This window comes from Carassius carassius, chromosome 50, assembly GCF_963082965.1.
Source record: "Carassius carassius chromosome 50, fCarCar2.1, whole genome shotgun sequence".
NCBI lineage: Eukaryota > Metazoa > Chordata > Actinopteri > Cypriniformes > Cyprinidae > Carassius > Carassius carassius.
In genome coordinates, this window is record NC_081804.1 from 1,834,900 (window position 1) to 1,850,588 (window position 15,689).

The window sequence follows — 15,689 nt, forward strand, 5'->3', positions numbered from 1 at the left end:
TCAAATATATTAGACAGCAGAACTGTTTCCAACACTCATAATCAATCAGAATATTAGAATGATTTCTAAATGATCATGTGATAGACTGGATGTTACATGTGACACTGAAGGCTGGAGTAATGATGCTGAAAATTCAGCTTTGCATCACAGGAATAATTTTTTTTTTTAAAGTATATTCAAATAGAAAACTATTATTTTAAGTTGTAATAATATTTCACAATATTATTGTTTTTTCTGTATTTTTTATCAAATAAATGCAGGCTTGATGAGTACAAGAAACTTCTTTCAAAAACATTAAAAATAATAATGTTTCCAAACTTTTGGTCTATATATATATATATATATATATATATATATATATATATATATATATATATATATATATATATATATATATATATGAAAAGGTATGTATAGGCAAAAACAATTATTTTATTTTCATTATTTCTATTTATTTAATTCACCAATCAAAGTTTTTGGGTTTTTAGCCTTTGTACAAAAAGTCTCAAGTTAGTTATGAAAGACATAACAGAATGATTTTAAATACAATTTTTTTTGTCCAAAATTGGTATTCCCATTCTACACAATATATGAATGTGTTCTTAGGGGGAAATCATAATGAAAAAGAAGTGTACAAAATGTAAAAAAAAAAAATGATGCCCCGTTTCATAACAAAACTCATAATCCAAAATTAAACCCCATAACTTTTTCTTAGATGTTTATTTAACAACAAACTGTTTGAAAATTATATTAATTCTGTCAATAAAGACCAAGGAGAAGGTGTGTTTATGATCAAACCTCTAATATCTTTAATATAATATCTCTTAAAAGCCCTGAAAGTGCTCTGTACAGGACATCCAGACTTAAAAATGTGCCATGTCTCAGTAATGTAATATAATATGATGTAATATTATATAATATAATATAATAGACTCACTTATGGTATAATAGTCTGATTGTGGATGAGAGAATCAAATGAAGCATCATTTTATGAGTATCTTTCTCTGCTGTTGCAGTGTTTTTATGCATGTCTCAACATGTTCTGCTCCTCCACCTGCTGAAGTGTGTGATTGGTTTATCCCACGAGAAATAAGGGGAGAATCCAGGAAACATTTCCCTCTCATGAGGTGAAGCGAGGGATGAGATGAACATCTATTTTGATGGGAAAGTTGTGCTTGACAAAGAGTTCTTACTAGAACCAGGAAGTATGACCATATTAGCCCGGTCCTGTCAACACTGCACTGGCTCCCTATCAAGCATCGCATAGATTTTAAAATATTGCTTATTACTTATAAAGCCCTGAGTGGTTTAGCACCTCAGTATTTAAATGAGCTCCTTTTACATTATAGTCCTCTACGTCCGCTACGTTCTCAAAACTCGGGCAATTTGATAATACCTAGAATATCAAAATCAACTGCGGGAGGCAGATCCTTTTCCTATTTGGTGCCTAAACTCTGGAATAACCTACCTAACATTGTTCGGGAGGCAGACACACTCTTGCAGTTTAAATCTAGATTAAAGACCCACCTCTTTAACCTGGCTTACACATAACATACTAATATGCTTTTATTATCCAAATCCATTAAAGGATTTTTAGGCTGTATTAATTAGGTAAACCGGAACCGGGAACACTTCCCATAATACCCGATGTACTTGCTACATCATTAGAAGAATGGCATCTACGCTAATATTGGTCTGTTTCTCTCTTATTCCGAGGTCACCGTAGCCACCAGATCCAGTCTGTGTCCAGATCAGAGGGTCACTGCAGTCAACCGGATCCAGTACGTATCCAGACCAGATGGTGGATCAGCACCTAGAAAGGACCTCTACTGCCCTGAAAGACAGCGGAGACCAGGACAACTAGAGCCCCAGATACAGATCCCCTGTAAAGACCTTGTCTCAGAGGAGCACCAGGACAAGACCACAGGAAACAGATTATTCTTCTGCACAATCTGACTTTGCTGCGGTCTGGAATTGAACTACTGGTTTCGTCTGGTCAGAGGAGAACTGGCCCCCCAACTGAGCCTGGTTTCTCCCAAGGTTTTTTCTCCATTCTGTCACCGATGGAGTTTCGGTTCCTTGTCGCTGTCGCCTCTGGCTTGCTTAGTTGGGTTCACTTCATCTACAGCGATATCGTTGACTTGATTGCAAATAAATGCACAGACACTATTTAACTGAACAGAGATGACATCACTGAATTCAATGATGAACTGCCTTTAACTGTCATTTTGCATTATTGACACTGTTTTCCTAATTAATTTTGTTCAGTTGCTTTGACGCAATGAATTTTGTTTAAAGCGCTATATAAATAAAGGTGACTTGACCTGACTGACATGACTTCCATTGTAAGTTTTTTAATGTATTTACTGAAGAACGGGACAAAAATGTCTGAGCTTAATCTGTATTAAAGCAGGAAGGGTACTTTAAGACGGACCAGAAAGAAACTGAATGTCTCTCAGAATGTGTCTCTTGGATGTGTTCTGGTTCATTATGTTTTGAAGGCACCTCAGAAGAGGTTTGAACCTGAAACAGTAAAGTGATCCGGATTGTGGCGGTTTCTGAGGGTTTGTGCATGTAGATTGATTCAAAGCAAACCATGTGACCATATGCTCTGGCAATGCAACATCAATGCTGCTGCCGTTCTGTACTTGTACTGTCATGTTTTTATGTGTAAAACCTATTTCTTGATACTTTTTGTACTGGTACTGTAAATGCACCTCCTTGTTTTTTTTTCCCTTGTATGGAATGGTTGCCAAACACAGATTAAGGTTAGTGCTGGGCTAAACTAATCCGGTAATCTACTCTAAATGCTTCAAAATCTGGGATTTGTCCTTTAGTGTGAGTCAGACCGTAAAATACACCTAATCTGCTCAGTTACACTATTCTAATGTAAACCTTAACAGACCTAATAAAGTTTTAGACTTCGAATTCAACTGTATTTATGGTTTATTAAATATGTATTCTCTTAAAATATTTTTATTTATATTTAGATATATTTATTTATTTTCAGTAGGTCAGCACAGAATAACTGTGTTATAAAGTTTTTTACATGCCATCTTAAAATGTTCTCCTTTGCTCCTCCTTTTTTGGCCTTTATTTTCTTTTAGTCTTATATTTTCCATTGCTGATCCAATCTGTTAGTGTCTGGGGAAGCTTTGCAAACATCTCCTGACTTTTACAGCGCTGTTTTTATAGGAAAACGATCCGCTATTCATTACGCTACACCTCCGACAGACAGACAAATTAAAGTGTGTCGGACCTATTTCGTCATCACGACCCTGCGTTTCTACTGGCTGATGGGGTTGCGCCCGACCCCGCCCCTCAGCTGTTCTTCTTTTCGCGGCCGGCAGAGTGCGCGATTCGTTTCTCCTGTTGCGCCTCTCCTCATCTCTCTCCGGTCTGATTCCTTTTAGTGAATCGATTCATTTAAACAATTCATTTCAGTGAAAATTCCAGTTCTCCAGTTGCGCGATTATTGGCATATATTGTTGTTGTTGTTGTAAAATCGTTGATTACCAAAGCTGGATTACGTAATGAGTTTCCAAAAATAATTAAGTTCGTGTAATTAAATTACATTTAAAAAATACTTAGAATAAGACTAGAGTTACTTTTTATTGATTACGTAATTAAATATTCACACAAGAGCAATATATTCTTCATATAATTTATTGATTCCCCGTTAATCTCTCTTTTTCATCTTTTAAATGCTCCTTACTGCTTATATACATTCAGAAAGTCCAGTTTCACAGAAGACCATGGCCATACTTAGCTATATAGCATTTGACCTCTGGAATTACAAAAATCATTTCAGTTTTAAGTGTGTACTCAATATTTCAAAACTGCATTAACTACTGATGAACAAAACTCATTTTGTATTTGAATTATCACTCAGTGGGTTATTTAACCATGTATTACTATGTCTTTGGAAGGCTTTTGTCATTTAAACGTTATTTCTTATTTACATGTAATGCAGGTATTCCCGAACTTTTTTTTATCATTCTAAAGCTCTTTTACCTAATAAATTTACTTTATGTACCCCTGAAATTTTAAAATAAATATTTCAGTAATTAAGTATCACATTTGCATGTTCACGGTTAAATGGTCACATGGCATGCATTTGTTTACATATTTTGTTTTTGTTTTTTTTACAAGTGTATTATTTTTATTGATGCTATTTTAAAACGATTCATTTTCATTTAAACATTTTATGATTTAATTCATCATAAGCTTTTAATTTAAACTCACGAATTGATTACTTATTTATAACCTAATTACGTCATTAAGACGATTATTTAAATCTCTAACGTTAGTGCATCGGGATTTATTGTAGTAATGCTGGTTTGAACTAGGGCGGAAAAACGGAAAACACAACAACAGAAACGCTTGATTCATCAGTTGTTGAAAAACTATTTAAAAAAATAGATAATATAGAGAAGTCTGTTTATGTTTTGTGAACCTCTTCAGCGATTCGCGATCGAATTCTCCTCTTGTCCGATTCTGATTCACAAACAGGAATCAGTCCGAGTGAATTGTTTAAAAGAGTCGGTTCAAAATACGTGAATCGGACAGCACTTGTCTGATGAACTGAAACTTCCCGGGAGATACTGAGGGAGGAAGATGGCGGGCACTGACCGTTCCCGGTCCGAAGCTGCGAAGCAGCGGCGGCAGGATCAGCTGCAGCGGTGGCGGGGCTCGGAGACCGAGCGGACCGGAGCGGAGGCGAGGAGCCAGGGCCCCGCTCCCGGGAACCGACGGGCCAGAGTGCGCTTCGCCCAGGGAGCGGTGTTCATGGCCGCCTGCTCCGCCGGAGACCGGGAGGAGGTCGCGGAACTCCTGAGACAGGGAGCGGATATCAACCACGCCAATATCGACGGTCTAACGGCGCTGCATCAGGTAACCGGAGAGCACGTCTGATTGTTCACACCGAAGTTTGACTCGGTTTGGAAACTTTTGCGAAAGTTCACTAACTTTCCTGGGCGCCGTTCTCAGGATGTCTGAAATGATAAAAATAGCTTGTCTGCCAAAATTTGTTTTGGTGTTCGTGTTTCATTTTTGAAAAACAAATACAGTATTTGTTTTTGATACAAAAAATATGACGTTTAAATAATCAATAACGTAAGCATAAAGTGAAAAAGTAGTGAAATACTAAAATACATAGGTGTGTACACAATTTAATTAATCTTTGTTTTAAACATATTTGAGTCAAATAATACTCAGTTAGACCCAAACAAAATATGGATTTTCATAAAGAAGTTATAATATGTGATATTATTACAAATTTAAACTTGATTAGGGTCTAAAGGGGTCCTTTCTGTTTTGTTGTCACATGACAACATTGTCGATTTGGTGGAGGACCTTTTTTCAAATATTAATATTATTTTAATATTTTAATATTAAATTTTGAAACAAAAGTGGTGCTTTTTTTAAAGAGCTAATATAAAAAAATCCAAACTATTCCAAAAATGTTTTGTATAATTTGTAAGATATTTTAGTTACGCCTTGTAGATATTTTTTATAAAAGCATGTTTCCACCAATCATTTTTTTTTTGTAAATTAAATGAAAAAGTTTTTTTTTCTTGAAATACTCTTTTTTTTTTTTCCGTCTTCTCACAATTCTGAGAAGAAAAGTTAAAATTGTGAGATGAAAAATTCACCATTAACTATTTACTTATTTATGATTATTTTAATTTAAATTCTTTGGTGAAAACAAAAAAATAGAATTCTAAGAAAAACGTCTGAATTGTGAAAAAAAAGTTAGCGTTTATATCTCGAATTCGGATCTTTTTTCCTCCAAACTGCAAGAAACCAGATCTGGGTCTGAATTGTGAGGTAAAATTTCACTTTTTTACACGAAAAAACTAACAAAAAAAATGTATCAATGTGATACATTGTATCAATGTATCAAACATCCTAAAAAGTATTGTTGGGTTATACTAATTCATCATAATAGACTTATTAAAGTCACTTTAAAACCCTGACTCGCAAACTGTACAAACTGTAGAAATGCATTGGCTGTTTTGGGTCTGAATGCCCAAAGTGGGACATTATGTTAATGTACTATTATAATATCAGAAAGTGTATTTCCAGGACATATTTTGTTGTTTTGCGCTAAGACCAATTGTTGGGTTGCCTTTGGTTCCGGACTGGAATAGTTGTATATTTTCAGCTCTTGTTGTCTTAGCCTTTTGTTTCAACGGAACAGTTTTCCTCAGAAACCAGCTAATCCTGATCTAGAGCTTTAAATGAGTAAAAAGCCTGTTTTTAGTTGAAAAATGATTGTATGTTTGAGATTATGTCTGTCTTGAATCTATTATAACAAGCTTCTGTTGAAGAGAGCCACTGACAAAACTGCAGAAGGTTTTGCTCAAATCCACTCTAGCCTTGAAATAATATGAAGTGCATGCTTCTTTGATTCAGGCCGATGGCCATGTGGCGAGAGCAGCTATTGGCTGCCGCTCTGCTGATGTCATGAATGCGTTTAGGATGCTCAGATTTGATGTCTTTGGGATGTTCTGTCTAACAGCAGCTTTGAGTCTCACGTGAGCTCTTCTAAATGCATGCAGTCACCTGTGTTTGCATGCATTCTCTAATCTAACATAGAAGCAGGAACAAGTCGTATTTCTATGGAAGCCCGTTTCTGCCACAGGAGAATTTTGTTTTTATTAAAATTCTGACTTTATCAGAATTGTGAGTTGAAAAAAAAAGGTCCAAATTGTGAGATATAAAGTTTGCAGTTGCCATTTTAATTTAATTAATTAATTTATCCTGTGGCAGAAACAAGGTTCCATATATATCACCCCAAAATAGAAAGAAATAATAAATATAATATTTTAAATTAAATAATTTAACACACACACACACACACACACATCTACATACACACACACACACACACACACACACACACGTTAAATAATATATTTTTTGCATTATTTTTATGACAGTCAAGCAAATTTTACTCTCAAATTTGTAATTCCACAATGCATGTTTATGTAATAAAGTAGTCATACATCATTACAGGCTGTACTGTATTGAATTTAATTTGATATTTAATTTATTAAAACTGTGGAAATGAATTACAATTATTTTTAACAATGAGTTGTCCATATTTAAATTGTACATTTTTTATATTAATTAGTAATAGTATTAGTAATAGGTTTTATTACTTCAACTACGAGAGATATTGAAAGGTATGGGTTCTAGATTTGAGATACAGACATACACTAGTCACAGTCTGAGTGTGTTTCTGTCAGCGTTTCTGTCAGTTTGTGTTGCCGTGACATGGATATGCAAAATTTTATGAGAGCATAAAATAAAATGAAACCACAGTTTCTTTATTACTCACACTGTTACTCTTACTGAATAGCCTGGGAACACACTGCCTGCTGTTATGTGTGTGTGTGTGTGTGTTTGGCTCTGGACAGAATCAGTGTCACATCCTATCACCCTGTTTTGGCCTCACACACACACACACACACACGTTACTCTCCTCCGTCTCAGATAGAGTTACAGCGATGGTTTACCTTCTAATGGTCCTAAAGTAAACAGCGTTTGGTACACAGATGGAGGATTGTGAGCAGATCTTCTGTTAAAGCTTCCTCAGAAGAAACACAGCTCAAGTCAGTCCTTGGCTTTTATATTGTGCATCTATTTCAGCAATGCGAATTGTTAATATTAGCAAAATTTGTAATTTATGGAAAGTAGTTTTTTTTTTTTTGCCAGTTTGTGCTTTGTTTAATGAAAACATATAATATATACTAGACACTTCATAGCATATTGAATTATTATATTAATAAATGTAATGAATTTTGGAATGTCTGGACACTGCTTGTCCTGGCTCATATTCATTTTCATATTTATGAAATTTAGTTTTGGTACGAAATGCTGGTTGGTTAATACGTCTTTCTAGTTTTCATTATATTGCTTATATTTTATTTAGTCATATTTATTATTATTATTATTATTATTATTATCATAAATATTTGTTAAATTTGTATTCCTGTTAGTATGGATGCAAAAATATATCAGTTTTCATTGATAATTAAATAAAATAAAAATAAACAAAATAAAAATAAAATACAATAAAGGGTTAAATTTATCCTGTAATCGTCCAGTATACCTTTAAATTTAGGTGATGGATATAGTCAAATTAAATAAAATATAGTACAATATCAGTAGAACATTAAAATATTAAAAATATCACTAACACTAAAATTGATCTATCTCGAGTTTAAGCACTATAAAAAAATAAAAAATATCTTTATAATCCCCAAAGCTGTATACACTATGAAATTAATCTCTTACTTTCTACATACATCTGTGCTTTGTTTATGATGAGGGAATTCGCAAAAGTCTCGAATTCAGTCAGCGAACGCGCAAGCGCTCAACAGAACTGATGAGTTTCAGTGACGACTCATCTGAAGGATTTTGATTGGCCATTGCATTCCTAAGCTCAACAGATTTGTGTGTGATTGGTTAAAATGCGCAACACTGTAAAAACACCTAAAATGAAATATGGTGCAACATGAGCAGATCTTAATTTAATTCCGCAATCGACACTGTCTATTCATATTCACTTTGTTAGCAACAGACGTAATATATTATATTTGTTTGTGCAGGGGCATTTTTGTCCAATTAAATGGCATTTTTTTTGTCCCCATGGCCAGCCTTACAAATGCTCCGTCTATGGTAAGAGTTTATATGAATGTATGTCTGAGAGGAACTTGCTGTCTTTAGAAAAGTTTAGAAGGTATTTTTTCTTTTAATCTTGCCTCTGTATAATGCATATTAACCTTCGTAAGTTCAGCGCTGCTTTGTTTAAGCTCCACCTGCTGGGACGTTTGTAAGGGGTTCGTTTACAGCGGTAACCAAGGAAACGCTATAAGTTCCACCTGCTGCGGTGTTCATAAGTGCTTCATTTACAGTGGTAACCAAGGAAACGCTTTAAGCTCCACCTGCTGCGGTGTCCATATGTGCTTTATTTACAGCGGTAACCATGGAAACGCTTTAAACTCCACCTGCTGCGGCATCCATACGGGCTTTGTTTACAGTGGTAACCATGGAAATGCTTTAAGCTCCACCTGCTGCGGTGTTCATATGTGCTGTGTTTACAGCGGTAACCAAGGGAACGCTTTAAGGTCCGCCTGCTGCTGTGGTCATAAGGGCTTCGTTCACAGCGTTAACAAAGGAAACGCTTTAAGCTCCACCTGCTGTGGCGTCCATATGTGCTGTGTTAACAGCGGTAACAAAGAAAGCTTTAAGCTTCAACTACTGCGGCGTCTATATGTGCTTCGTTTACAGTTGTAACCAAGGAAACGCTTTAAGGTCCACCTGCTGCGGCGTTCATAAGGGCTTTGTTTACAGTGGTAACCATGGAAATGCTTTAATCTCCACCTGCTGCGGCGTTCATAAGGGCTTCGCTTGCAGCAGTAACCAAAGAAACGCTTTAAGCTCCACCTGCTGCGGCGTCCATATGTGCTGTGTTTACAGCGGAAACCAAGGAAACGCTTTCAGCTCCACCTGCTGCAGCATCCATATGTGCTTCGTTTACAGCGGTAACCAAGGGAATGCTTTAAGCTTCACCTGCTGCGGCGTCCATATGTGCTCCGTTTACAGCGGACACCAAGGAAACGCTTTAAGGTCCACCTGCTGCGGCGTTCATAAGGGCTTCGTTTACAGCGGTAACCAAGGAAACGCTTTAAGCTCCACGCTGCTGCGATGTTCATAAGGGCTTCGCTTACAGCGGTAACCAAGGGAACGCTTTAAGTTCCACCTGCTGCGGCGTTCATAAGGGCTTCCTTTACAGAGGTAACCAAGGAAACGCTTTAAGGTCCGCCTGCTGCAGTGTTCATAAGGGCTTCGTTTACAGCGGTAACCAAGGAAACGCTTTAAGCTCCACCTGCTACAGCGTTCATAAGGGCTTCGTTTACAGCGGTAACCAAGGAAATGCTTTAAGGTCCGCCTGCTGCAGCGTTCATAAGGGCTTCGTTTACAGTGGTAACCAAGGAAACGCTTTAAGCTCCACCTGCTGCAGCGTTCATAAGGGCTTCGTTTACAGCGGTAACCAAGGAATTGCTTTAAGCTCCACCTGCTGCAGCGTTCATAAGGGCTTAGTTTACAGCGGTAACCAAGGAAACGCTTTAAGCTCCACCTGCTGCAGTGTTCATAAGGGCTTCGTTTACAGCAGTAACCAAGGAAACGCTTTAAGCTCCACCTGCTGCAGTGTTCATAAGGGCTTCGTTTACAGCAGTAACCAAGGAAACGCTTTAAGCTCCACCTGCTGCAGTGTTCATAAGGGTTTCTTTTACAGCGGTAACCAAGGAAATGCTTTAAGCTCCACCTGCTGCGGCGTTCATAAGGGCTTCGTTTACAGAAGTAACATTTTATATTATGTTTTAAATCTCATTTTGTTAAACAAACAGAATCATGAATCGAATCAAATTGTGAGTTGAGTGAATCGTTACATCCCTTATATGTACGTATATATATATATATATATATATACACACACATATATATATATATATATATATATATATACATATATCATATTATAGTGAGACTATTTTAGGTTTTCTTAATATTTTGAATCAGTTTTTATAATTATATTTTCCATTTCATATACATTTTTTTATATGCCTAAATAGCTTTTATTTTTATAGCATTTTTAGTTATTTTAGTACATCAGTTTAAACTAAACAATACAACAACTTACAAATATTTTATTGCATCACAGTTAACATTTATTTTAAATAATGAAAATGGATTTAGTTTTAGCTAACTACATTCATATTCATATTTGTAGTATGTCTTTTATATTAATAATCGGTACATGTGTGATGATACTTTGTCGCTTTATCCCGATCTCGGTTCTGTTGCTCTGTTGTTGCTTAGTAACAGGAATTAAACATAGTCAGTGTTCTAAGTTTTCCATGCCTTCCAACCAAAGGCTTGCTCTCTCGGTTGTTCTCCAGTGAGTGCATGGAAAACATTCTTCATGCAGTACAAGCGGCTGTTGTCATAGGCAAAGGCCCGTCGCTCTCTGACTCACACACACACACACACACACACACACACACACTCTCATTCAGATGTTTGACAAGCTTCTCAATTTAAAGTAGATAAACAATGTACAAGCTGCTCTACAGCATGCTAACAAACAGTGTTTTAGGTACATCGATATCATAAATTTGAAATATGATAGCTATATAAATAAAAATACAATTAAAAAGGGGCCTTTTAAATAGCTTCAGGGTTGAAGGACAATTCTTGGCAGTAACTTTATAATCTGTATAAGTCTCTTCTGCTCACTAAGTCTGCATTTATTTAAACTAAATTATTTAAAATGAGTTGCCAATTAAAATAACTTTCAGCATCGTTACTCTAGTTTTGCTGCTCACAAAACATTTCGTACTAATATCAAAGTTGAAAATATTGAAAATTGCTGCTTAATATTTTTGTGGAAACCGTGATACTGTTTTTTCCCCCAAAAGAACAGCATTTATTTAAATCTTTTGTAACTTCATTAATGTCTTTACCATCACATTTGATCAATTTAATGTGCACTTGTTGAATAAAAGTATTTCATACATTTATAAATTAATTTTTTATCAGATCAGGTTAAATGCATCAAACTTCAACAGAAAAACTAGCACTAAATGCAACGATCTAAACAACTTCATTTATTTTATTAAACTTTATGTAAGTAAATTTAGAATCAGCAGTAGATTTGTGATAATTGGGCTGCAGTTATCAATTAAAAATAAGACATTTTTCGGACTCTATTATTTTTATAAGTTCAGACGAATCCACATCATGTGTAACATTAAAGATTAAAAATAATTAACAACAGTAGCTTGTTATTGGAAAAGCTACAGTATTTTGAAAACGCATGAGCTACTGTTAAAAATGTAGTTGAGGTAGTAATGCTGCTTTATTACAGCCTGCACATGTACAGTATATGTACAGTAATGCATCATCATGTAAACACTTCAATGTCAGCTGTGTCTGACTGAAACTATATGGACATTAAAACAGATTTCCCATGATGCAACATGACAGTGTTGTAATGATGTCACTAGGAATGTCTTGAAGATTGTCGATAGTTATTCACACCGAGGGCTCAGCTATGATGCATCATGTTATGTTCATTAATTTGCATTCTATTTTTGAAAAATATATGTACAAACTTGATTATCAATTGTATGACCGGAGTTAAGAGTTAAAAAAACTAAAACTATAAAAAAAAATAATGATAATTGAAATTTAGTAACATTAAATCTTTTAAATCAATCTAGTTGCCAAAAAAACATTTCTCATTGTCATTTAGTTTAACTTGATGTTCCCAAATAACAAAAATAAACTAATAATTATTTAAAACTATTTATACATGGAAAAAAAAGTGGCAAAATCAAATTAAAACTTTAAATACATAATGATAATGGACGATATAAAAACAAGAACAATTAAGAATATGATTTAAAAACTATAATAGTATCTCTAATAATCTATATAAAATAAAAAAATAAAATAAAACTAATATTTGATGAAAAACTTAAACCTAAAAAGAATTGAAAATTAAAAATTATACCTTGGCAAATAAATAAAATGTTATTTATTTACGGTATTTATTATTTGTAAAAAGTCCTAAAATTAAAAACTACAACTTAAACTAAACTAATAATTATTTAAAACTAATTAGACATGACATAAAAAAAAAAACTCAATGGCAAAATCAAATTAAAACTTTAAATAAATAAAAATGATAATGGACGATATAAAAACAAGAACAATTTAAAAAAAGGATTAAAAACTATAATAGTATCTCTCTCAATGATACTAAAATGCACAATATATATAAGTGACCATATCAGTATTAGCCAATATTAGCATTAATTAAATGTTGTTATTGTTACTTTTATAACAATTTTAAAATGTTTTACATATTATGTTTCTGAATAGTGTGTCCGAGCCACTGTTTTTATAATTTTATATACTGTTATAGTTGTTGTTCATATTTAATTTTTTTAATTTGTATATTTTTTTATTTTAATTTTAAAGTTTTAGGAATTAATTAGTAAATTATATATGTATGTATGTATGTATGTATGTTGAGTTTTTAGTACTTCAACCTAAACTAAACTAAAATTATATAGATATAAATATATATATATATAAAATAAATGTTTAATGGTTTTAGTTTTAGTCAACAATAATAACCCTGATCTGAACAACTCACATTTGTAACATATTGATTATTTGCCATAACATAACATTTTCTTCATTTTTAAATTTTCAGAGGAGAATCTGAGCATCAAACTTTAATAACTATGGTCAGCAGTTGTCATGACTATATTAAAGAGTTGTTCTGTGATTTTCTGCATGTTTATGTTGGTTAAACACATGTTCTGGTTCTCTCGTCAGGCCTGTATTGATGAAAATGCAGAAATGGTTCAGTTTCTGGTGGAGAGCGGCAGTGATGTGAACAGAGGAGACAATGAAGGCTGGAGGCCTCTCCACGCCGCGGCCTCCTGCGGCTTCATCCAGATCACAAAGTCAGTAATGCATTTCACCATCTAGTGAGCTGCCTACCTAGATGACATGATGCTCCCTTCTGAGATGCCTTGTGCTCCGAATTCAGAGTTGTTTTTAGGGTATTGATAAAATAAGCTAAAGCAAATTAAAATGCATTGTGTTGTGTCTAATTCAATTGGAATCAACTGTAAGAAGGTGGAGTTGTAGCTGTTTCAGCTGTTTTACTGGTGCAACAATGTAATTTTTTGTTTTTGTTTCTCCACCCATTGCAGGTACTTGATTGAACACGGCGCTCATGTAGGAGCGGTGAACAGCGAGGGAGAACTTCCTCTGGACGTGGCCACAGAGGACGCCATGGGGAGGCTGCTGAAAGCAGAGATCAAAAAACAGGGTGAGCGATTCGAACCCTAGAAAAATAGAGTGAAAGAAGGAGTTCGAGTTTGTAGAAAGACAGGGATATCAGAGCAGTGTTGGCATTGTTAACTAAATCTAAGACTATTAAAAAGATCAAATAAAATTAAAAATAAATATTAGACGAAAAACTTAAACCAAAAAAAAAAAAAAGATACCTTGGCAAATAACTGAAATATGTTACATTTGAATTTTTAAAATGAAAAAAAAAAAACTTTTTTTTTCCACTTTAGAAATTCTAATTTATCATATTTCAGTTATTTGCCAAGGTGTGTATAATAAATATAAAGAAATGATATATAATGTATAAAAAAAACTAACAAAAATGGCAAAAGCACATAACAAAATGTAAATATTAAAATAAATTCAAAATATGAATAAATATTATAATACATTACTATAAAACTACGGTTTGCATGAATGATCCGTGCTAAATATTAGCCGATATCTTTCCAGAATGTTTTGTGCTTGATTCAGTGAAGCTGCTTACAGATACATGTGATCACATCGCATTTTTTGTGTAAAGATGTATTTATCCTGGTGCATCAGACACAACAACAGTAAAGGACCGCCTGCTCACCTGTCAATCATTCATGCTTAACTTTACTGACTGCATAATTGTGTTTATAGTGAAATCATTTTCTGATCAAAAAACAAAAAGTGCTTAAAATGTACCCATTTTTGTGCAAAATATAATTTCTTAGTTCAATATCACAAATCTTCAACACACATCTGTCTGATTGTGTCCCATTAAAACCTTAGTCGACGCACAAACGCTCACAGAAGCTCATTGAAGGTGTGTGTGTGTGTGTGTGTGTGTATGGGATGTTTGGTTTTAATAGGAACAGCATGTGAATTTCCCACATCAGAAACGTAATTAAAAACACTGGAGCTGTGCAAGGATTTTATAAACTTCCTCCTGCAGCTCGTTAACAGTGATCGGTTTTGTGAAATGTGAGTGTCTTTTCGTGTCCACACGAAAGTGAAAATTTATTGAAAATGTACTCATCTGCTGGCCATCCAAGATATAGGTGAGTTTGTTTCTTCATCAGATTTGGAGAAATGTATCATTGCATCACTTGCTCACCAATAGGTGTGAATGGGTGCCGTCAGAATGAGAGTCCAAACAAGTGATAAAAACATCACAGTAATCCACACGAGTCCGGTTCCATCAGTTAATATCTTGAGATGTGAAAAGCTTCATGTTCGTAAGAAACAAATCCATCATTAAAGTGCTTTAACTTCAAACTGTTGTTAAAATGTGAGTCCTCTATCCATAATATCACCTCCTCCTGTTTACAATATGTGGCTGGATTTTGATGTGAGAGACAACAGGTGATGTATTTTTTTAACTGGAGGAAGTGTTAATATGGATTATTATGGACTCATATTTTGCCAGAAGTGAGGTTTTAAAGTTAAAACATCTTAATGATGGATTTGTTTCTTACAAACGCACAGTTTTTCACTTCACTAGACATTAACTGATGGACTGGAGTGGTGTGGATGTTTTTATCGGCTGTTTGGACTCTCATTCTGACGGCACCCATTCACTGCACAGGATCTACTTGTGAGCAAATGGATCTATATCATGGACAGGTGAGTACATTTTCATTTCCGGGTGAACTATAACTTTAAGTCCTTAAGAACAAACTGTTTTCGAACCAACGAAAAAACGCACGGTTCCTCAAATGACTTGTAATATATTAATATGTTGTATATGAAATCTAAAAACAATGGCCTGTGCT

The 15,689-nt window shown here is 34.5% G+C and overlaps 1 protein-coding gene across 1 annotated transcript in view; it reads left to right on the forward strand.

The window, feature by feature from the left end:
- The first annotated feature begins 4,605 nt into the window (after nucleotides 1–4,605).
- Nucleotides 4,606–15,689, forward strand: part of LOC132133528 (protein phosphatase 1 regulatory subunit 12A-like) — a 29,552-nt gene continuing 18,468 nt past the window's right edge. Inside the window, exons 1-3 of the mRNA XM_059546390.1 lie at nucleotides 4,606–4,893; nucleotides 13,423–13,553; nucleotides 13,806–13,924. Coding sequence (XP_059402373.1) covers nucleotides 4,618–4,893; nucleotides 13,423–13,553; nucleotides 13,806–13,924 — 526 coding nt within the window. The 5' untranslated portion in view covers nucleotides 4,606–4,617. The remainder of the gene's footprint in view (nucleotides 4,894–13,422; nucleotides 13,554–13,805; nucleotides 13,925–15,689) is intronic.